Here is a 24,824-nt window from a genome sequence, read left to right as displayed (position 1 = left end):
CTCTTCTCTGCATTCAAAATGGCATCCATAAAATGCACGTGCTCATTGTCCACAACATATGCCTGCTCCTACCATAACCCCACCGCAAGCGAGGGCGACTCGCTCCACGACGTTGACATCAGCAAACCGCTCACCCACGCGCCGTTCAAGCTGTCTACCATCTGCTCCGTGCCGTAAAAACTGGAACTTATCAGTGAAGACAAACACCTCTCCAAAATGCCAGATGTCGTGGAATGTGAGCGTTTAGCCATTTCAATTGAGTTCAACCATAAATTGAGACCCCCAACAATGTAGATCAGTTTACCTAGGACAGCTTCTGACCGTTTATGCGGAAAGACTTTGCAAATCGACGGTTGTCTGGTCTCAAAAGATATTGGAAATATCGGTATCGGTTTGTATGCTGGGTTCTAAATTAAGATAAACTGCTGGCCAAAGGTATTGGCAGCCCTGCAATTCTGTCAGATAATGCTCAATTTCTCCCAGAAAATGACTGCAATTAAAACTGCTTTGGTACTATTATCTTTATTTTGCTTGCAATGAAAAAACACAAAAGAGAATGGAAAAAAATAAATCATGATCATTTTACACAAAACTCCAAAAATTGGCCAGACAAAAGTATTGGGACCCTCACCCTAATACTGTGATTGTAGCACAACCGTTAGACGAGATAAATGCAAACAACCGCTTCCGGTATCCATCAATGAGTTTCTTACAATGCTCTGCTGGAATTCTTCTGTGGCCAACTGCTCCAGGTCCCTGAGATTTGAAGGGTGCCATTTTCAGATCTCTCCACTGGTGTTCTATGGGATTCAGGTCTGGACTCATTGCTAGCCAGTCTCCTGTGCTTTCTCTCAAGCCATTTTCTAGTGCTTTTTGACGTATGTTTTGGGTCAATGTCCTGCTGGAAGACCCATGACCTCTGAGGGAGACACAGCTTTCTACATTATGCTGGAAAATTTGTTGACAGTCTTCAGATTTCATAGTGCCAAGCACACGGTCAAGCAGTCCAGTGCCAGAGGCACCAAAGCAACCCCAAAATATCAGGGAACATCCACCATGTTTGACTGCGGGGACAGCGTTCTTTTCTTTGAAGGCTTCGTTTTGTTGCTGTAAACTCCTTTTCCCAAAAAGCTTTACTTTTGTCTCATCTGACCAGAGAGCATTCTTCCAAAACGTTTTTGGCAAACTCCAGCCTGTTTTTTTTTTTTTTATCTCTCCAGGTCAGAAGTGGGGACTTTCGGGTTTTGAGTCCCTTCTCATTCAGACACCGATGGATAGTACGGGTTGACACTGTTGTACCCTCGGACAGGACAGCTTAAATTCGTTTGGATGTTAGTTGAGGTTCTTTATCCACCATCCGCACAATCTTTGGTTGAAATCTCTCCTCAATATTTCTTTTCCGTCCACATCTAGGGAGGTTAGCCACAGTGCCATGGGCTTTACACTTATGGATGACACTGTGCACGGTAGACACAGGATCATTCAGGTCTTTGGAGATGGACTTGTAGCTTTGAGATTGCCCATGCTTCCTCACAATTTTGCCTCTCAAGTCCTCAGATAGTTCTTTGGTCTTCTTTCTTTTCTCCGTGCTCAATGTGGTACACACAAGGACACAGGACAGAGGCTGAGTCAACTTTAATCCATTTTAACTGGCTGCAAGTGTGATTTTGTTATTGCCACCACCCGTTATGTGCCACAGGTAAGTAACAGGTATTGTTCATTACACAAATTAGAGAAGCATCACATGATTTTTCAAAGGGTGCCAATACTTCTGTCTAGCTAATTTTTGGAGTTTTGTGTAAAATGATAATAATTTTTTTTACCCATTCCCTTTGTTTTTTTTTTCATTGTAAGCAAAATAAATAAAGATATTACTACCAAAGCATTTGAAATTGCAATGATTTTCTGGGAGAAATTGAGCATTTTTTGACAGAATTGCAGAGGTGCCAATACTTTTGGCCACCACTGTACGAACCTGTAGCCATTCTAATTTTCATAGCTCTGACAGGCGAATAGAGTGTGCTCGCAGTCTTTCTTTTTGTCCTCTGCGAATGCTGTAATAGCACTTGGCCAAATCTGTTTGAATTGAAAAACACTCCATTTTCTTTCATCAGATGATATGAAAATCATGAGCTACAAAGCCCCTCTTGTTAATAATCACGTATCACTTCAATGACCACCACTTTTACTTTCGCGGGTTTAAAAATGCACTCTTGTATTTGCTGAAGTTCCTATATGAATATATTTAGTGTGCAAAAAAAAAAAAAAATGTGATGCAGTCAAAAATATGATTTTCTCTTTCTTTACTGTTCTCTCTCCGGGCTTCACACATGCTCATTCTGCTCTATTTCACTCTTGGAGTTTTTCTTGCCACGGACTCTCATTTGCCCCCTCACCTCTTGCCTTCTCCACTCTTTCTCCCTTCTGGCTTCTGAAGAACCTAATAATGTTAATGTTATCTGCAGTGTGTCCATAAAACAAATTGTAATCTCCTCGGCTGTCTGCGGGCAACCTGAGCTGCTATTTCTGGCTTTCCTATTTATCATGATTACGGTGACTGCGATGTCACAGAAGCGCTGGTTTTTACCATCGGATGATGCGGCAAATGGAATGCTACTTTTGCTAGATGAAGAAGCAAAGTTCAAATTGAATTTCCATATAAATAATTTTTTTTTAAAAAGTAAAGTTTTGCTGAATATTATACTACAGAACGCTTCATTGCAGTATGCAATTCATTTTGTCAAACAGGGTCAACGTCAAACTTTACTCACCACACAAACTAATAGAACATTCTGCATTGGCTTCTGAAGGAGATAAGACGGTGCCTACGAGAAAACGTACTAACTTTGCATTATTCTAATACACTTAATATCATCAATCAGGGAATAGTATCATTTCTCGTATTTACTGTCGGTATTACTCTAACACACCCAATATAAAATAAATAACACTTAAACCATAATTTAAGGAAAACCAGCACAATGTAGGGCATAAGAGATACATGACACCTTCTTATCACGGAAGCCCAACGTGTGCGTCATGCAACTGATTGAGCAAGATTGACGCTGAGAAGCCCACGTCTGCACCACCAACGCTCGCAGTCTGTTCTCCCGTACAGTCCAGAATAAATGGCGGGACGCCCTGTCCCGACACAAGGAACACCGGAGAACGCCCGATATCCAACTGATAACACGACTGCTAAGACTCCAAGAGCCCCTTTGACGGTGACGTGGCAAAATCCACAACCCTCGTTGCCCTGATAACAGTAACTCCCAAATCCTCCTGTCCAATCCACACACAGACCATAATCTTAAACAACGCCCAAGCATGCCTTTCTTCTGCCCACAGCCCACCCCGCGAGAGCCTTCAAAAGACAATGTTTGACTAATCGTGGCCATTTTTCTCGGGAACCTTTTGTTGACTTGTATGGTGATCTTGGATCCTCGCCTGGGTCCCTCGTGCTGTATGATTGCTTTCGACTCGGAATAAATTGTCAACTCGTGCTTCGAAGCCTTTTTCCAGCTTTCAAAATGGAGTCAGTACAAGGGGTTAAGACTAGTGCTGCAACGATCAATCGATTAACTTGAGTATTCAATTAGAAAAAAAGATTCAAATTAAATTTATTTTGCTCCTTCGAGTATTCGTTTAATTAAAGTGGCGTTGTAATGGTTTGTTTTGAAAGTGCTTGCATTTAGTTTTATTGATTTGGGTGGATAGACGGCCCTTTATTCTAGCTCATTTCACATGAATGAATCCATCTGCTCCCTGTTAAGACCAACATAAGCTAGGTTTTTGTTTGAGCTAATATATATATATATATTTTTTTTTCTAATGCATTTGTAATTTACTTTATAGGTATATTTAGCCATTTTTTTGTGGGAACGTGTCTGAAACATTTGTTAAGAGCATTGTAAAAAAAAAAAAAAAAAAAAAAAGTAAGCATTTTATAGCATTTAAGCTAGCGGACTATTGCCATGTAAATTAGCCAACTGTTCTTTTGTTGTACATAGATCCTCATTTATACCGTTTGAGGCTCAGCTAAGGTATTTTTTTATGTTACTTATCTGATTGCTTGATTATTCGAACTAAATGGTTCATCGATTAATCGACTACTAAAATAATCCATAGCTGCAGCCCTAGTTAAGACTAAGCTGAACGCGTGGAGTTTGGCCTTTCGGCCGGGTTGTTAGAATCTCGGCAGCTCGGGTCGTTGGAGCTGTGCCAGCGCAGGTCCGGCGGTTCAGGTGGCGTGATTCCGGCAGTCTGGCTAGAAGGTCAGATTCCTTCACTTCTAATAGCCACCCCATCCTCAATTGTTCGGTTAGCAAAGCATTACACAACATTATTTCCCCCAAGACTCTTAAACGCAACTCCTGCAATGTAGTCAAAATAAGTGCACATTTTGATGGATTCTAACTTATTGTGAGTAGGGACAGTAAAATTGTTTTCATAAACCGAGCATGTTATAAACTTGTAATGAAACAACACGTACCCAATCCTCCCAGGCACTCCTCCCACACACAGAGAAATGAACATGCAGTTGACCTTTAGACTAGTGGGTGACAGCGGGGGCGGAGGTGGACTGGGATTTGTAGAGGAAGTGCCGTCTTAATTAAAAGATGCTAATACAGGCTGCCGGTCCCCTATGTCAAATAATAGTTGAATCCTTGGATTAACGCTACCTCATGTTGAACAATCTGAACACAATAAAGCATTGCAAAAAACCCTCGGGACACGCTCACCGCCTGAATCTATTTTGCCTTTCACTTTATTCCAGTCACGCCGAGTGGATACATTGCAATTATTGTTCTATTTCTTCTATAGGTGGCTGGCATTTCATGCACGGCGCCAATTATTGCATGTGAATTGCTTTTCTATTATTAGATGTAATCACCAGACAATTGGACTGACTGGACCTGCTTGGACCGGGACTAGACTTGACCAAACACACGTTTTTGGGATGGGCCTTGTGACGCGATAAGCCGGAGAAAATGGAAAAAAGCCAGAATGATGACCTCATCTCGAATAGTGACTGCATGTAAAAGTAGCCACTGAAGAAGAAATGGCGAGCAGAATGGTCCAGCAGTGTAGTTTTCAAATAAAACTTATTCTGGCTTTTATATTTTACAGCTGTTTGGATGTCCTGTGGCATCTTGCCGGCAGTCGCAACTTGGCCCAGGTACTTCAACTTCAGAAACAAATCAACTCGCTGTAATCAATATAGCACTTTAAGAGTAACCGCAGCGGCATCAAAGCCTGAAGAGTATTGGTTGTCGGTGTAGCAAATGTTTAGTCTATGATGAGGCTTTGTTTTGTTGCCCACACAGAATCCATTACAGGGTTTTGAGTTTTGGTAAGTATCATGTTTTTGTTGTTGTTTATTTTTCAGGGGCGGGGATTAGCCTTGCTTATATATTTTGTACAAATATTTATTAGGGCTGTCAAATTTATTGCGGTAATTAATATTTTAATTAATCACGTTAAAATATTTGACGCAATTAACACAAGCACGGAATGACCCGTTCATGCATTGCCTCAAACAGTTTACAATGACGCCGTTTTAGCACATTGAGAGCCAAAAGGCAGAGAAATAAGAGCGGACACAGGCGTTCATTGGACAGCGCCTTTTATTGGCACCACTGACAGTCATGGTTGCCCAACTTCCCATCATGCATTGGGGCACAGCAGGAAACATTCTTTTTCTTAACACTCCTAATTGAACACAACGCAGAACATACTGTATACCATTTGCAGCCACCACTGACAGTCATGGTTGTCCAACTTCCCATCATGCATTTGGGCGGAGCAGGAAACATTCTTTTTCTTAACACGCCTAATTGAACACAACGCAGAAAATACTGTATACCATTTGCAGCCACCACTGACAGTCATGGTTGCCCAACTTCCCTTCATACATTTGGGCGGAGCAGGAGACGTTATTTGTCTTGATATAAAATGGCTATAACTTGTACTCAAGTTTATCTTTTAAGAACTACAAGTCTTTCTATCTGTGGATCCCTTTAAAAGAAAGGATGTTAATAATGTTAATGCCATCTTGTGGATTTATTGTTATTATAAACAAATACAGTATGTACAGTATGTTGAATGTTTATGTCCATCTTGTATCTTATTTTTCCATTCCAACAATAATTTACAGAAAAATATGGCATATTTTAGAGATGGTTTGAATTGCGATTAATTACGATTATTTCATTTTTAAGCTGTGATTAACTCGATTAAAATTTTAATCGTTTGACAGCCCTAATATTTATATATTATTACAAATATACTATACGTATAATTCCAGTGTTGGTGTTTACAGGATATTGTGAAAAGTTTCAGGACCTTTGTTCAGGGGTGAAAGTGGGCCGGAACAGCCCGGAACCCCGTTCCGGCAAGAGTTTCCGAGCCAGAACGCTGTTCCGGCATACGGTGCTTTGATCCCAAAAATATGACAGCAACTGTCAAAACCTATGTGTGTATAAATAAGTAGTAGTAATAAGTATTTTATTTTGTCAAATGATGCTCTCTGCTGGCAGCGTTGAGTGTGGCTGAACAGCTATTCTCTGGTTCGGCCCAGGCTGTAAGTTGTTTTAGTTGATGTATGTTAGTTTAGGCATTTGTGGTTAAGTTTGGAGATACTTTTTGTTATGTTTAGTGATTTGCTATGAAAAAAGTGTAAATACGTTAGCATTTGTAGCACCTAAGCTAGCGGACTTTATTATGCAGATTGGGCTGATTTGATTGACTAAATGTAAACATTGATTGTATTGGTAGAACATTTGACGTATATCTGAATTTTTTTAAAAAACCAAAGGAAATGTTTACATTAGCTTCAATTTTAATGTACATCAAATGCTCTTAAATAGTTCAAATTCAGGTTTTTCATTTAGGAGATGGAGGTTGAGGTCACTGCTGCTTTTATTTTGCAAATCATTAAAAAATACAATTTTGAATGAAAAGCGTTTTTTTGTGTGTGTGTTTGTTATAGGACTAGATGTGCCAAAAGCACTTTTATCTGCATTTCAGTGGTTTTAGGGGGTTTGACGACCCCCGCCCCACCCCCACCGCACCCCAAAAAACAAAACAAAAATTGGGGCTCCGTGGCGACTTTCATGTCAGGAAGTTTCGGCAAGAAATTCTAGTCACTTTCAACCCTGCCTTTATTCTGAACAATGTGGCTCTGGCAAGCAGACATGCAAGGGGAAACTTGTTTTATTCAATGTTATTTAAAGAGTGCAACATTGCCCCCATGAGGTCTTAGGTAGTATTGTTGGGAGAGTTACTCCACTGCTGGTTGTTGAAATGAAAGAAATACACAAAATGAGTGATATCATTTTCTTTCAATTCCGACTGGCCGTGCAATCTGCACATAACATCTGAAAAAGCGCGTGTTTTTGGCAGATCCTCAATTTTGTACTTTAGGCAACAAGAGAGAACGCTATGCAAGTTATTCAAGGGTGTAGGTTTGGTCATCAGCCAATCAAACGTCCGTTTGAGGGGAAAAAATGGACTGCCTCATTCAGCAAGTGAAAAGGGGTCAATGTAAGCCTGAACATAATGAATGAAAATACTTCACTTAATAATTGTGGGGTCAATTGAATTCTACCCTTACAATATATGGAAAGGCAATCTAAATTATCCGTATAACTGAAGTCATTATAGAATGCAAATAAGGTTCTTAAAAGTGGGTGAGGACAATTTGAGCATTCTGAAAAGTTGGTAGTGTTATGTCCCTACCGTCCCTATGCAAACCTACGCCCTTGAAGACATTATATCCCTCAATCTTAAAAAAATATGCAGGTTTACAAACCTTCAAAGGTATTGCGCCATACCAACCTGTAAATGTAACATCTTTCCTGGAAACTTCTAAAGCAACTTTCCGCTCTGCCTTGGAGAAGACGGCCAAATGTGCTTACAAACCGTCGTGCTACTGTTATTGGCAGAAGTTTACTGCGGCTCCTAACAGAAGCCTCGATCCTTTTTGAGGCACTTAGTTGAAATTTCAATTGTGAAAATTAGACCAAACAAACAAAATGTGCCTTGACCGAACATGAAATAGTAGTTACGTTGTGCGATAATACAAGGTGTATCGTCCAGTCGACACTCGACAGACATACATACAGGAGTTCGTACGTCCGCCTGCTCTTCCTGGACTTTTCCTCAGCCTTCAACACCATCAGGCCACAGACCCTGGTGCAGAAGCTCTCCACACTTGGACTGAGTCCCACTTTGGGAAACTGGGTCCTGGACTTCCTGACCAACAGACCACAGACTGTCAGGATCCACAACACCGCGTCCTCTTCCATCAGCGGCTCACCAAAGAGCTGTGTGTTGAGCCCCCTCCCTCCCGTTCACACTACTGACACCCGAGCTGTCATGTTGTTTGCGGACGACACATCAGTAGTGGGACGCATCACCAACAACGACGAGTCGAAATACTATAGAGAGGAGGTGGAAAACCTGGTGGAGTGGTGCAGAGCAAACAACCTCTGCATCAACGTGCAAAAGACCAAGGAGATGGTGGTGGACTTCAGGAGGGACAGACGCCCTCCCTGTACATCAGAGAAGCGGTTGTGGAAGTGGTCTCCAGCTACAGGTACCTGGGTGGGCATATATCTGGAGACCTCGCCTGGAGTACCAACACTTCCCATCTGGTCAGGAAGGCCAACCAGCGCCTTTACTTCCTCAGGAAGCTGCGGAGAGCTGGACTCAGGAGCTCAGTCCTCGCGAGGTTCTACCATTGTGTGATGGAGAGTGTCCTCTGCACCTGTATCACCGTGTGGCACGGCAGCTGTACTGCCGCTGAGAGGAAGGCTCTGCAGAGGGTGGTGAAGTCTGCACAGAGGACTGTGGGGAGCAGCCTTCCCAACACCACGGACCTCTGCATCATGAAAGACTCCACCCACCCCACTCGCATTCTGTTTCAACCCCTCCCCTTGGGCAGGAGTATACAGAGAAAGTCTACAAGGCTCAGGTATAGCCAGGTTTGAAAGTGGTTAGAATTTCTTGCCGGAACTCCCCGACGTGAAGGTCGCCACGGAGCCAGAAATTGTATTTATTTTCTTTCATTGGGGGCGCTCAAACCTCCTAAACTACTGAAATGCAAAGAAAACTGTTATAGCACAGTTATTTCTATAACACATACAAAAAATAATTTTCATTCAAAATTGTATTTTTTCAATGATTTGCAAAATAAAAGTTGACAAAAACAGCAATAACCCCAACCTCCACCTCCTAATTTTTATTTTCCCTCATTTTCTCACATACTAAATGCCAAATCTCAATTTTAACTACTTAAGAACATAGGATGTATAATAAAATTGTAGTTAATGTGAACTTTTTTTTTTTTATATAATAAAGATGTAAGTAACATACATTCAGAAAAATAAGTACAAATGACTTATATTATGCAGAGTGAAATGGAATATATTATGAAGATCGCACAAACTTTGACTTTTTTTTTTGTTTTTTGTTTTTTTAAATCATAAGGAAATGAATAAGTAGCCTAACATAAATTAACAAATATAAGTCCAAAGTGCACATTGACAGCTAAGTTGTTCTGACCCTCCCCATCAGAGCAAATAAAACTAAATATGATAAACAAGCCTCCTCAACTCTTTCCTTGCTCTTAAAGATTTGATCTATTGTCTTTTGCATTGCTGTTTTTTTGTCGCGTCAATTCGACAAACTTTTTTTTTTTTTGCTGTTCCAGAAAACATGCACATTTGAACCAATCAGAGCTAACTATCTCTGCTGATCACATGTCAGTATGTTAGCCAATTGAACGGATAAATGACCCCAGGCGTTTTGCTTTGCTGCATGCATTCGCACATTGACGTGACTCATCATCATCAGACTCGGATAACTGCAGCAGCTGGGGAAACCTCCATGCCGTCCGTGGAATAAAATAAATATTGGTGGAAACGGATGATGCTGCACAGGCACTTTATTATGCTTGTTGCTTGTTGTTGTTGTTGTATGTAAATCTGATGTTGGTAGATTGTTTTCTTCTTGGAGCTGAAATGCATGTGTGGCAGCTTAGCATTTTTTTTTACATAGCATTTTGATAGTTGCTGTCATATTTTCGGAATCAAAGCACCGTGTACCGGAACAGCATTCTGGCCCTGAATCTTATACCGGAACTGCGCTCCTGACCGTTCCCGCCCACTATCAACCCTGGGTGTAGCTTCTTCCCTGAAGCCATCAGACTGTTGAACTCTTGCCGTGCTCCGTAGACTCGCCCCAATATCACTGGACTCACTTTAGGAGCACTTAAGTCACTCAAATCACTTTAAGATCATATCTATATACCTCACTCACTCACTCACTCACTCACTCACTCACTCACTCACTCACTCACTCACTCACTCACTCACTCACTCACTCACTCACTCACTCACTCACTCACTCACTCACTCACTCACTCACTCACACTACATAACACACACAAGTCAGTCCAGTGCTAAATTGTTTTAGTAGTTAGATGTTTTTATACTTCTATTTATACTGTTTTCTCAACGTTTGTTGTTGTGTGTCTTGTCTGTTTTATTTTTGCACGTTACAAATTTGCTCTTCTATATTCACCTTGTATTTATATTGGTTTTTAAAATGAGACCTGAGTTCTATTTTTTCACCTTTAACATGTAAATGTGAACTGATGAGACGATTAAAAACAATCATTGAATACAATTCAACCATTTTAGCAATAACTATGAAATGCCACTAGGTGTCAGTACCCACATACACTGACGGTATTCTTTTTACTGAATAGTGGTGCTCTGATGATTGCTTTTACGTTTATTTGTAACGCTATTCTTACATGAGTTTATTAAAAAATAAAAATAAAAAAAATAAATAAATAAAAAGGCTTCTCTGCCCAACACTGATTGTGGGACACTATTGGTTGGTAATTACTAATAGAAATAACGCAACAGCCCATCAAAAGAACCAAGGAGCTATCTGCAGGAGGAGATGTTCTCAGACTTTTCAGCAGTGGCACTAGTTTTGCAGAGGGGTGGAATGAGTAAGTAGAAGGCAAATGGTCTTACCTTTGAAATGTCTGTCATCTGAAGTGAAACAACAAGAAAAATACGGTATTATAAGACACTACGACATATAGCTGATACAGACATTAATATTACAATATTCTATAGGAGCAGGGGTCGGGAAACTTTTTGGCTGAGAGAACCATGAACACCACATATTATTAAATGTAATTCTGTGAGAGCCATACAATATGTTTAAGACAAAAAAAAAAACATGTAATATGTGCATTTTATGTAATTTCAACACTTTTAAAGTACAATAAGTCTCTGAATTCTTTTTAATAACTTCTACAAATAATAATAATTTGCCCGTAGTTAGCTGGGATAGGCTCCAGCACCTCCGCGACCCTCGTGAGGAATAAGCGGCATGGAACATGAATGAATGAATGATTAAAATAAATAATAAATAATAATTAAATATTATTAAAATAGTTATTTTAATATTTTGTTGTGTCCACAGATATATTCGCCCTATGTTTGAAATGTTTCATCTTATTTCGTTGTGTTTGTGGAAAATATACACACAAGTTTCAGCCTGAAAAGACTGTTGTACTTACAGTTTTATACCAGCAGGGGAAGCGTTCGCTTCTTGGCGTGCATTGACAATATGTGTTCGCATTTTAGCGCGTATAAGAAATGAGCCGTCTGTCCAGTAATGCAAGGCGGACATTGTTGTTAAAAGTGTTTTTTTTTTCTTTTTTTCTTGTTTCAGGTGAAAAAAAAAAGTATAATTTGACTGTGTATATTAGCGTATTGCTTTATTTTAGGATGATTGTGATGTGTACTGTGTGTTAATATAGTTCAGAAATATGTTAATCGTCAAGTACGTTTATGTATGACTGCAGATGTGTTCGGAATGGCGAGCGGACGACGAGTGAATGCTAGGAGTGTCTAAAATGCGGAAGTTAAATGTTTTCAAAACTTGTGTTTATTAAGATAATTATATAAGAATTCACATTTTAGAGCGAATAAGAAATGAGCCGTCTGTGTGCAGCAATGAGAGACGGACATTGTTGTTTTTTTTTCTTCTTTCAGCTGTACAAGAAAAATGAAACTAAAGCTAAATGAAATGTGTTGCAACAGTCTGAAGCATTTAATCTCTGTGCACCATGCTACAGATGCATAGCTATTATTCCAACCGAATGCCACACGCATCATCAGACTTTTGCGTTCTCCACTGCCGCACCGGTCCTGAATGTCGCTTGCCAAATGTGAGCGCCCCTTACTGGTGGCTCTTTTTAACCCTTTCCCTGTGGCCCTTACGACCGCCAGGTTTTCCCCGAGGTCCTAGTGCCCTTCAATTACTAAGCAGAACTTTTTTTTGTTGTTGTTGTATAATTGAAGATTTGTCTGCGAGCCAGATGCAGCCATCAAAAGAGCCACATCTGGCTCGCGAACCATAGGTTTCCGACCCCTGACTTAAACCCTCGCTAACTTGAAGATTAAGCTTGATGTCAAAAATCTCGAACATCCCCTTTAAGTGAGACTAATATGGGGCGCCGTTTGTAAAGCAGTACATGCTGAAAATTACAACAACATTTTCTCACATTTAGCGCCACACAGTGTTTTAAGTGTGGCGTAAAATCTTTAGAGTCACTTTTTTTTTTTTATTTAAAACATTATTTAGCAACTTAAATATTTTTTTTCTAATAAGAAGTTTTCGGACCTGGTTGTTTAAATCCAGAACTAGATCTTAAATTTATGTCCTGCATCCTAAACGTTAAATCTGCAAACGGTTGGAACTAAATATTTAGCTTAATATGCAAATTCACATGACTGGAGACCGGAAGTAACAAAATAAAAGCTGGCGCACACAAAATACTCTTTAAATAGTTTCTCCTAATTGTGTATTTTAGCTGTACAGTATATTGTTATAATCACAATGACTCATGTCCAAGAGCCAACCGACTGCCACCGTTGAGTAGGTTTTATTCATTTTTAATCAACGTAAACAGAAAGTCTGAGTTGCTCCAGCTTTTATTTTGTTACTTCCGGTCTCCAGTCACGTGGATTTGCATATTAAGCTAAATATTTAGTTCCAACCGTTTCCAGATTTAACATTTAGGATAAAGGATATAAATTTATGATTAAAATTAAATATTTAGTTCTGGATTTAAACAATTAGGTCCAAAAACTTCTTATTAAAAACTAAATATTTAAGTTGCTAAATTGCGTTGTAAATGTGAAAAAAAAAAAAAAGTGACGCTAAAAATTTCAAATTGTTTCAAACACTGTGTGGCGCTAAATGTGAGAAAATTATGTCGTCATTTTTAGCATGTACTGCTTTATAAACGGCGCCCCATGGACTAATTCCTATTTAATACACACTGCATATTTGACAATATTTTACAACATCTTTTTCCCCCAAAAATCTGTGTAATTCCAAAGTGCACGCGTGCATGCATCGTCTACTTACAGTGACACACGGGTTTGGGCGTGTCCCATCTGCCCAATTTATTACACTGCGTTGCGTTTCGGCCCATCAAAATGAAGCCAGGGAGACAGCTATATTGTAGCACGGTTCCTTCCACCGGGAGTCCTGGTGGCCAAGAAGAAACTCGACCATTTTCCAAAGACGTCCAGACCCGAGGGCATAAAAACACTGAAAGAGGTCAAACAAATCTATGTACAGTTGTCTCTCAATGTAATATTGAACACAATCACTTGGAATCACTAGAGCTAGCTAGTGTCACAATTTGAAAAATGATCTCCGTATTTAATGAAAATTGGAAGAGCGAATGTCCTGGGATTTTTCCATCGAGTTGAACAGTAATAGAGTTTGGAAGATACCCCAGCATAACTGTACTGGGTGTACAGTGCCTTGCAAAAGTATTCGGCCCCCTTGAACCTTGCAACCTTTCGCCACATTTCAGGCTTCAAACATAAAGATATAAAATTTTAATTTTTTGTCAAGAATCAACAACAAGTGGGACACAATCGTGAAGTGGAACAAAATTTATTGGATAATTTCAACTTTTTTAACAAATAGAAAACTGGGGTGTGCAATATTATTCGGCCCCCTTGCGTTAATACTTTGTAACGCCACCTTTTGCTCCAATTACAGCTGCAAGTCGCTTAGGGTATGTTTCTATCAGTTTTGCACATCGAGAGACTGACATTCATGCCCATTCTTCCTTGCAAAACAGCTCGAGCTCAGTGAGGTTGGATGGAGAGTGTTTGTGAACAGCAGTCTTCAGCTCTTTCCACAGATTCTCCATTGGATTCAGGTCTGGACTTTGACTTGGCCATTCTAACACCTGGATACGTTTATTTTTGAACCATTCCATTGTAGATTTGGCTTTATGTTTTGGATCATTGTCCTGTTGGAAGATAAATCTCCGTCCCAGTCTCAGGTCTTGTGCAGATACCAACAGGTTTTCTTCCAGAATGTTCCTGTATTTGGCTGCATCCATCTTCCTGTCAATTTTAACCATCTTCCCTGTCCCTGCTGAAGAAAAGCAGGCCCAAACCATGATGCTGCCACCACCATGTTTGACAGTGGGGATGGTGTGTTCAGGGTGATGAGCTGTGTTGCTTTTACGCCAAACATATCGTTTCGCATTGTGGCCAAAAAGTTCAATTTTGCTTTCATCTGACCAGAGCACCTTCTTCCACATGTTTGGTGTGTCTCCCAGGTGGCTTGTGGCAAACTTTAAACCAGACTTTTTATGGATATCTTTGAGAAATGGCTTTCTTCTTGCCACTCTTCCATAAAGGCCAGATTTGTGCAGTGTACGACTGATTGTTGTCCTTTGGACAGACTCTCCCACCTCAGCTGTAGATCTCTGCAGTTCATCCAGAGTGATCATGGGCCTCTTGGCTGCATCTCTGATCAGTTTTCTCCTTGTTTGAGAAGAAAGTTTGGAAGGACGGCCGGGTCTTGGTAGATTTGCAGTGGTCTGATGCTCCTTCCATTTCAATATGATGGCTTGCACAGTGCTCCTTGAGAAGTTTAAAGCTTGGGAAATCTTTTTGTATCCAAATCCGGCTTTAAACTTCTCCACAACAGTATCTCGGACCTGCCTGGTGTGTTCCTTGGTTTTCATAATGCTCTCTGCACTTTAAACAAAACCCTGTGACTATCACAGGGCAGGTGCATTTATACGGAGACTTGATTACACACAGGTGGATTCTATTTATCATCATCGGTCATTTAGGACAACATTGGATCATTCAGAGATCCTCACTGAACTTCTGGAGTGAGTTTGCTGCACTGAAAGTAAAAGGGGCCGAATAATATTGCACGCCCCACTTTTCAGTTTTTTATTTGTTAAAAAAGTTGAAATGATCCAATAAATGTTGTTCCACTTCACGATTGTGTCCCACTTGTTGTTGATTCTTGACAAAATAATTCAATTTCATATCTTTATGTTTGAAGCCTGAAATGTGGCGAAAGGTTGCAAGATTCAAGGGGGCCGAATACTTTTGCAAGGCACTGTATATTGTTATGTTGCATCACACAACGGCAACACCTCAGTCAAATACATTCAAATTTGAGCTTCCCAGATATTTGGTGTCTCGCCTTGCCTTGCCAGCCTTGACATGTGAGATGAGAAGGCTTGTGCGATTTTATTTCCATTCCTTTGAACAGAAAATATTACATTTTAAGGAAACCCTTGAAAGTTGAGTTTGGAAACTAGCTCGTTTTATTTGCATTCTCGGCCTCTTCTTTACATGAGCTGAGTAAAGGACAGGCAACTCATTTTTAATTAGTTTCATCACGTACATATAATGCATTTTATCTCAAAGCGCCTTTCAGAATAGCCAAGGTCGCTGTTCAAGAAATACAAAGAAAATTTGACAAAAAGCTAAATCAAAGTCACATGAAATTAAAAAGTTGTAACACAGAAGTCGAGTATATATTCATCTGAAGGGATCGACATATGTTGTAGTAATTAAGGTACTGAATATGGAAAAAAAAAAAAAAAAAAGATGCAGCATGTGTGTGTGTTTGTATTTTCCAAATAAAAATGACTTCTTTGAAAAACTGAATGATTTTATCTGTATGTTCCAAAATGTTCGTTGAGTTATCAGTTCATAATTTTGGGAATAAACGACATCATTGATAACTGTATTTCAAGTTTGTGCCAAGCTGTATTGCTTTCCTCAATGACGACTATAACTATTTCGTCGACAAACAATTTTTTCATGATGATGGCGAGGCGATAACGAGCTAAAATGTGTCTTGGGAGACTAAAACATTATGATGCAAATGCCAGTTTTCGTCTGACGAGACGAGAACAAGACAAAAATGCGCCATAGTTTCCGTCACGTGTGATATTTATGTGTAGTTAGCCTGCATTGTCGCAGTGTCTGGTTGTGTCACTCATGCGACGTGCTGCGACCCCCCCCCCCAACTCACCCACTAGTGTCCTGGCCATTGCTTCTTATCATGGAAAGAGAATATGCAATGTTGCTTTAGCCTTTAAAGGTCTGTGCCGAGTGATCATCACACACTGCATTCAACTCGTAGTGTTAGTGTAGCATTCACGTTCGCGTTAGAATTAGCATACCTGTCAAGCCGAGGCCGTTGGCAATCTTACAGATAGTGACGTATGCCCTTACAAATTGGTGACTAATCTTACAATGTTGTATACAGTGTGCAATATGAAACAAAAATAAAACTCAATTTTTAAAATACCGGTAATATGAATTTATTGTTAATGTAACATATAACCTGGTGTAATCAAAGAACAATATCTTCAGCTACATCATGATTACTAAAATTTAATAGTGACTTTTGTTATAGTTGGCAATTTCGATCATGTCTTTTGATGGGTCCACTTCAGCTCGCAATTCAATTTGACTTGAAGGTAGTTTGTTAGTGTGTCCAATTATAAATTAATAAGGTCAATTGATAAAATGAACTCACGGATGCAATCTTTGAGTCAGGGAACATTTCTTTTGCTAATTCTGAGAAGTGATCAGCAATAGTTGCATGCAAATTGGGTTCGGCAACAAATTGGCAGAATAAAATCCCCGCTTTCGTCTCTTTTCATTCTGCAGACTTCATCTTTAAGACCAGCGTTGTTAAACTTAATAATAAAAAGTAATTAATTAGATACAAATTACATCTCTCAAAAAGTAATTGAGTTAGTAACTCAGTTACCTGAAGGTAAGAGTAATTAGTTACTTGGCAAAGTAACTGGTGTTACCTTTCATTTTTTTTGTTTTTTTTCATTTAAAAAAAATAAAACATAGTAACTTTTGCTATGTTTGGAAATCGTTTAATGTTGTGAATCAACTGTTAAAGTTGTTCAAATTGCTACCGTTTTTGCATTAGTTCCCTTCTGTCTTCTTTCGACAAGTTTTAAAACCATTTCATCATTTAAAGGTAGACTCAAGTCAAAATTTTTGCCGATTTAGGAGTATTATAGATAAAAAGTTACTTAAGTTCGCTAGGAAGGTTCACTACAACAGCGCCTTTCTGATAAGTCTACTGCTTCAAAATGGCGGCTGTTTATTAACGCCGCCGTCTGTCATTTCGCATGTAGTTCTATAAGTATTTGATATCTAGGCATAGATTGTTGGCTGTCGGCTACAGTCAGGAAATATTGGAGCCACCTAGCCTAGCATCGCGTTAGCTACAGCGTCACTCTCAGTGTCGGTGCATCGTAACGCACATTGTCTCATTGCCGAAACGGTGACAAAATCCGAACGGAGGGGGAAAAAAAAACGTAATGCACGAAAAACGTACAGATTTTGAACGTACGCTGTACACATTTAAAAATCTGTGCTTATTTGTACAAATTATGCCGAAACCGTACAACTTGACAGGTATGAATTAGGCTATTGCTAACAGACAGCATCCTCTTAAACAACTTTTTTTTTTTTTTTTTTTTTTAAACATACAGTTCATGCAGTCCAGGTGGGTATAACTAATTAAAAATAATTTACTGTTTTTCCTGCTGAGTGTGTATACTCACATGATAGATTTGTAGATGCCACAATATGTGCTCGTCTGTCAATGTTCATTCCAAATAATTGGAAACCTTTTATTTATTCATTTTTGGAGTGAAACTTTCAAATTTTACAGATGAAAATATTGTGTAAAACGTGTAGTAAAATGAGACGAAATTAGTTGTGCGTTTTCGTCAACAAGAACTAGACGAAGACAAATGCATTTTGAAATGACTAAAATAGGACTAAGTACTATTGTCCAAAAGACTAGGACTAAGACAAAAATTGAAAGGGCTGCCAAAAACAACACTGGTGCCAAGTTATTCCTTTTTTATGAAGAGTATGTACCGTTTTCGGAATGTATAATGAGTGGAAGTTCAGTTTCGGTTACACTCACGGCATCTACTTTGTTGTTTCAAGTCGGTCCAGGAGCCATCGGGTAAGCATTTTCTGACCTTGGGTCCAACAATCACACGGTTTCCCCTACAGATGTATTCAATTTCATAGTCAACAGGGAGAACCTGCACACTTCGGATCTAGATATACACAAACAAACAATAACATAAAAATACAATGGAATTACAACCTACTGCAGTATCATCAAATAGTTGTACCGTTTGTTAACACAGGGGATCCTCGAGTTACAAAGGAGTTCCGTTCCTACACTGGTGACGTAACCTGAATTTCCACATCCATCGGATTTCACCGTTAAAGTCAAAATTTACGTCAAGATACTAAAAACGGTCAAATAGGATGCTGTACCTACCATTATTGAGGAGAGGCTTTCAGTGGTTTATTTAAAACAAAACCGACTTGCCAATTCCTCCATCCCTCACTAACTAACTCAGTCAGACGTTAGTTTCAGTACGTTTAGGGACAGCCCAGAAAACACTACAATCACCAACCTCAAGCATAATATGCAACCCAAGTGGTTCCATGAACCTGAAGTTGTCTGGTTTGGGGGACTTGGACTGTTGCTGTCGACTTGGTCCGGTGCGTTCACTGACCAGACATACATGATACGTGGCATCCGTGCACTAAAATGACTGCATGGTGCATGCAAGTCGAATAGGTAGCTCACATATTAGTATGATTAGTATGGCATTTCGGCAGTCTTACAACAACAACAACAACTCGACTCCACGAGTTTGTGACTCTAGCATTCATTTTGATTCAAGAATCTCATTGCTTCTCTTCAGCAGATTTTGCCTGTGTTTACAGATCCTGTATTGCTCACCTGCCTGGACAGCTCATCTGATGACTCACCAACTGCCTGGCCACCTGATCATTTGCTTTCATATTCTGCAAAAAATAATTGTTATCGCTGCAGACTTGCCTCCCTTCTCTGCGCTTGGTTCCCTCGCTCACCCAGAACCCTAACACAGTCGATATTGTTTGACGAATACTCTTCTGATAATGTCATAAAACAGCACAGATTCATTCTAAAGAATAAATATATGAATCAGTGTTTTGTCTACTTCTAATAAGACTTTTTTTCAATTGACAACAGCATTTGTGCGTGTGTAGAGCTTTCTGCAGTTTTAATGAGACTTGACAGTATCCATTAATCACCTGCTCCTGTGTGAGGCCTCTGTATCTTATACCACCATCTCTCGGAGGACGGATGATAGCACAACCTGGAAGAGAGATCAGACAAAATCAGCTGTTTCAGCACAATACACACACTAAAATTACAATATACGGGGAGTCTTCAGTTTATGTTTGCGGACCTGTATAATACGGGAGACTAGTTTGGCACTTTATCACTTCAGTTATTTATGTTTATTTTATTGGGAAAACCTTGAAGTTGTTTCGTTTATCACAATTAAAGCATCCAGTGGGGCATCCCGATACAATTAGCAATAATTTGTCAAGTCCACCGCCGTGCATATCGGTATCTGTTTGATATCGGATGTTTGGAGTTGGACAAAATGGGGTTAGCAGCTAAAAAGTCAGTATCTCTTCAACTCTAATTATATGTGAATAAATGGAAATATATTCCTAAAGTAGATGGGTAATAAAATGCTATGTTTAGGGAAGAATACTTAACAAGTAGAAACTGCAATTTCTGGGGAAATTATTCTGGGGCTTTGCTTTGTGGATATACAGATCTTAGCCCCGACCAAGTTGGTTTGGGGACATTTCGGGGACAATATCAGGTCACTTCATGTTGATTTGGGGACATTTGGGGGACACATCCTGGTCATATCAGGTCATTTGGGGGCGTTTCCTGGTCATATCAGGTCATTTGGGGACATTTGGGGGTCACAACCAATTGATATCTGGTAATTTCCTATTATTTGGGGACATTTTTTTTTTTTTGCCATTGAAAATTAATGGGAAATTTGGAGGTTCATGGCCATCAATTGCATCAACTTACTTTACATTAGATTACATTACAATTCTGTATACAACTTTTATGCCCCTCACTGTCCCAGAACTTTTTATGTCCAAATTATGTGATTTGGTCAAAAATTCTAAGACTACATTTTGAAATGGGTTTTTTTTCCCCAAAAAGAAAATCTGCGAAAAATCGGCATTTATGGGTGAACGGGAAATTTTTCAGGGTCGTTCAAAAAAGTACATGCGTCACGCGAAAATTCAGGTCATTTCGATATTCGAACGGTACCGATCGCTCAAACGGTTCGGGCTGTGTGGCGCGCCGAAGAAACGCCATTCAAAAATTTTGGGGGAATTTTACTATTTGGGTCTTTGCAATGCAACGCCCCTGATAACTACAATACAAGCCCAAACTAGGAGGCACATTTAATGCGCGAAAACCTGAGCAGCGTTTTAATAAAAAACAGATTACTGCTGGAGGCACAGGCAGAGATAAAGATGCCACCAAAGAAATATGCCAGAAGAATGGAAAGCGACTCTTTGAAGAAGAGGTCAGTCAAGCTTTGATGGAGATGGGGAGTGACCTTGATTCACACCCCTGCTTGCCTTATTTCTCACTATAGGCATCACTAATCCATTTAAGCACAGGGGAAAATCAATCCATCCGGAAGCATGCGACGCGCTGGCATTTCTTGTCAGCGACCGACCGCAAAGCACCATTTCATTGAAACCCCGCGTCACAAGCGTTTCCTATCTGCCAGTCCCACTGCGACGTCTTCCTCGGGCGTAATCCTTTTAGAAGCTGATATTCCATACAGGTTCAAGCACAGTCCCTAAATGCTAAACATCCACTTCATTACTCACCAGAGGCCAGGAATGACCACTGGACGTGACATCCATTATAAGTACCCCCGCCCATCCGCCCACTATCACCCACCATGATCAGCACCAAGAGGAAATGGCATCTTTCTGATCTGACAGCAGGTTTATGTGTATATTACAGGGATTGGACATCTGCCTGTGGGTATTAGTGCAGCATCGGTGCCTTAACTCGGATTCAAAAGCCTGATGATAATAATAATAAGCCTTATGAGTTTACAGCTGATATTCATTATCTTCTCTATTTTCTGCTAGGTGCAGATTTGTTTTTCAATGCCGGGATTTAGGCGGGCGGGAAATGGCCCTTGACCACGATGAGTCTCAAGAGTAGTCAGACGAGTGCCATGCTAAGAAGCAGACTGATGTAACAGATGGAAAGTTCCAGAAATCTGACTGTAGAATGCGAAACAGAAACTCAAGCATACAGATTGAGAGGATACGTCGAAACAACCACTTGATTGCTTTCAAAACACTCCCTGTGAAGTGACTAAGACCCGTAACGGTTGTTGAATAGCAAGCATCTTAATCGTAGCTAATTAAGTACATCACACGGCGGATGAGCGGTTAGAGCTTTCACCTCACAGTTCGGAGGCTATGTCTAGATTTCGCACACTCATTTATACCTGCCCACACTACATTTAAGGAGCGTTTAAGCACTTCTGCCAGGTAAACCTGCATTTGCGCATTATTCTTGTTTTTGGAAGCCCTTTTAATTTTCGTCTTAGTCTTTCGGACAAAATACGTATTACTTAGATTTTAGTTATGTTAGTCATCATCTAATTTTCGTCGACGAATTCTCAAATGTTTTCTTCTGTAAAAATTTATAGGATTTAGTCTAAAAATACATCAAAAGTAAGGGCGTAGGTTTGCATAGGGACGGTAGGGACATAACACTAGCCACTTTTCAGGATGCTCAAATTGTCCCCACCAACTTTTAAGCAACTTTATTTGCATTTCATAACGAGTTCAGTTATATACGGTAGGTAATTTAGATTGCCTTCCCATATGTTGTAAGGATACAATTGACCCTACCATTATTTAGTGAATTATTTTCACATTTCAATGTTCAGACTTACATCTACCCCTTTTTTACTTGCTGAATGTGCTGGTCATTTTTTTCCCCCTCAAACTCACATTTGATTTGCTAATGACTTGACCCCCCCCCCAAACACACACACGCACACACACACACACACACACACACACACACACACGCACTGACCCGACGAAAATACAACGTGTCTCCAACTTTCTGTCTCATCCGCCCCCTTCAAAGAGGGAGTTTTGTTTTTTTCAGCCAGCAGCAGCCACTGTAAGTAATGTAAAAAGACGTCAATGTTATGGAGGTGGGAAACACACCACTAATTTTGCTAGAACCTTCATCAGAGTTTGCATAACATTAAACTGTGTGAAATTGCTAAACTTCAAAACTTGAGCAGAAAGCTGCTTAGAGAGAAGTGTCCTCCAACGTTAATTAAACTGTGAGAAATGTAGTGAACCGAGGGTTACCCCCTTCTACCCAATTTTTATTTTTGTTTTGTTTACCGTATTTTTCGGACTATAAGTCACAGTTTTTTTGCAAATTTTGGCTGGGTTGCAACTTATGTGTGAAATTATTAACACATTATGATATCATTTCACATGTTATGTTGGTGTTTTGGAGTGACGCTGATGGTTTGGTAAACTTGTTAGCATGTTCTTTATGCTAGTTATCTGAATAACTCTTAATAGCTATGGCCACGTTCGCGTTCTGCCTTTGGCAATGTGTGTTCAATTGTATTATTGACTTTTTTTATATTGAAATGCATGCTTTTAGTTTGTGGCGCTTTCACGCCCACGTGGGGGCGCACTCGCACTTGTTTACGTGAAGAGCGCTCACAGGCCAGAAGAAGACTGACAGCTACGCAGCGTCTCTGAGCGAGTGGGCAAGAGAGAAACATGGCTGCGAACCTACGTTCATTGTTTATGCTTGTAAAATATTTCTAAAGAGCCAACACCTGTGTGGATCATCTTTTCTGTTGTTGTTGTGTGTTTTCCACCCGCAATCGAACACTTAGAGCCAGTTGTGTGGTTGTTTGAACGATGTACTAATGCTAGCAAACACATGCTAACAGTTTGTGTCATTAGTGTAATCGCACCTAATTATCATTTATTGACATTGATGCGAACCTGTTTGGTATCAAGGACAAAATTGATTCAGCAAATTATACGGACGTCCAGCATCGTCATTTGGGAGTTTAGCTCGCTTTATAGCCAGGACCGAGCTGTAGCGTCCTGGTGAGGACAGTATATTCGGATTTCGTTGTTCATGCACTGTACACTTATTGAGCATGTTGTTCTCCATTGTATCTTTATATTAAATTGCCTTTCAAGATGACATATCTGTTCTATGTGTTGGATTTTATCAAGTAAATTTCCACCCAAGATGCGACTTATACTCCGGTGCGACTTATATGTGTTTTTTTTCCTCTTTGTTGGGCATTTTATGGCTGGTGCGACTTATACTCAGGTGCGACTTGTAGTCCGAAATATACGGTATGTGGTCTTACAGCAACACTTGGTAACTTTTCAGTTTTGGTCGAGCTGAACGACGCTGGTGGACAAAAGCGGTAGTTTTATGAAGACTGCGTTTCCCATGAGGACTAGCGCATGAGTGCACAGTGTCTTCCTATGAGGGGCGTAACAGAAAATATTTGAGAAGCCCGGGTATAACTCAATACAGATTTATTTTTGCAGTGATCAGTTAGCCTATCAATTAATTAGGTTCATATTGGTGAGAAATATAGCCCTGACCCCCGTTCACCCAATCTGTTTGGTCTTATTAATGTCCCGTCCCTAGCAAAAAGTGTACATGCATGTTATATCGTCCCTAGAAATGTTGAACCCAAATCTACACCCTTGATCAAAAGATACAGGTTTCCAAAAATTTAGTATGAACATTGACAGACAAGCACGTCATGTAGCTTCAACTAGGACAACGTCAACTTGGTGAGGGTTTAGGGTCAGGGTTTAGGGTTTTCCAGTGGTTTTATTTGCAACCGAAAGCACAACTATTGTCAACTTTAGCCGACACCAACAAAACCAAAACAACTCGTTACGCTAAAGTTAACGCTATTGTGAAAACTATGCTAATGCTTTGAGCTAAATTTAAACAGCTACACCTTTAAAGGCTGGCTACAGCAACTTTGCATATTCTCTCATGCAAAGATAGGACAACAACTCTTACCATTCGTTTCAAAACAAGCAAGTCTGGCTTGAAGAATATTGTTTATATGTCTTTGGCAGTGAATAAGTTAACTAGCAGTCACCGGTGACAGTCAGGGTGGGGGGGCACATGAGTGACACGACACAAACGCTGCTACGAAGCAGGCTGACTAACTACATGTACAGTAAGAAAATGTCTCACGTTGTAAACATATGAAGGTAACTATGGCGCATTTTCAGACGAAAAGTGGCATTTGTCCCGTCATGTTTTAGTCTCCCTAAGACACGTTTTTAGCCAGCCATAAAAAGAAGGTAAGTACCGGTAATTATATTATTTGTCATTTTTAGCTTAGAATCAGTAATTGATGTCTAATATTCAGTTGATTTAAAAAAAAAAAAAAAAAAAAAAAAAAAGACATTAAAAAAAATATTTACTGGCATATTTTAAACTTT

General features: G+C 39.8%; 1 protein-coding gene across 2 annotated transcripts in view; it reads right to left on the bottom strand.

Annotated features, from left to right (window-relative positions):
- gabbr1b (gamma-aminobutyric acid (GABA) B receptor, 1b) overlaps positions 1 to 24,824 on the bottom strand; it is a 147,381-nt gene that overhangs the window by 107,362 nt on the left and 15,195 nt on the right. The window contains exons 3-6 of one of the 2 annotated variants that reach the window (XM_057827542.1): positions 19,521 to 19,585; positions 18,346 to 18,484; positions 13,465 to 13,650; positions 11,052 to 11,069 (exon numbers count right to left, since the gene is read on the bottom strand). In XM_057827542.1, the coding sequence (XP_057683525.1) occupies positions 11,052 to 11,069; positions 13,465 to 13,650; positions 18,346 to 18,484; positions 19,521 to 19,585 (408 nt within the window). Of the gene's footprint in view, positions 1 to 11,051; positions 11,070 to 13,464; positions 13,651 to 18,345; positions 18,485 to 19,520; positions 19,586 to 24,824 lie in introns of those variants that run through there. The other variant, XM_057827543.1, reaches the window with a different exon arrangement.

Source organism: Corythoichthys intestinalis, chromosome 22 (genome assembly GCF_030265065.1).
Source record: "Corythoichthys intestinalis isolate RoL2023-P3 chromosome 22, ASM3026506v1, whole genome shotgun sequence".
Taxonomy (NCBI): Eukaryota; Metazoa; Chordata; class Actinopteri; order Syngnathiformes; family Syngnathidae; genus Corythoichthys; species Corythoichthys intestinalis.
Note: the sequence above shows the minus strand (reverse complement) of the source record. Positions and strands in the feature narration are given on the sequence as shown.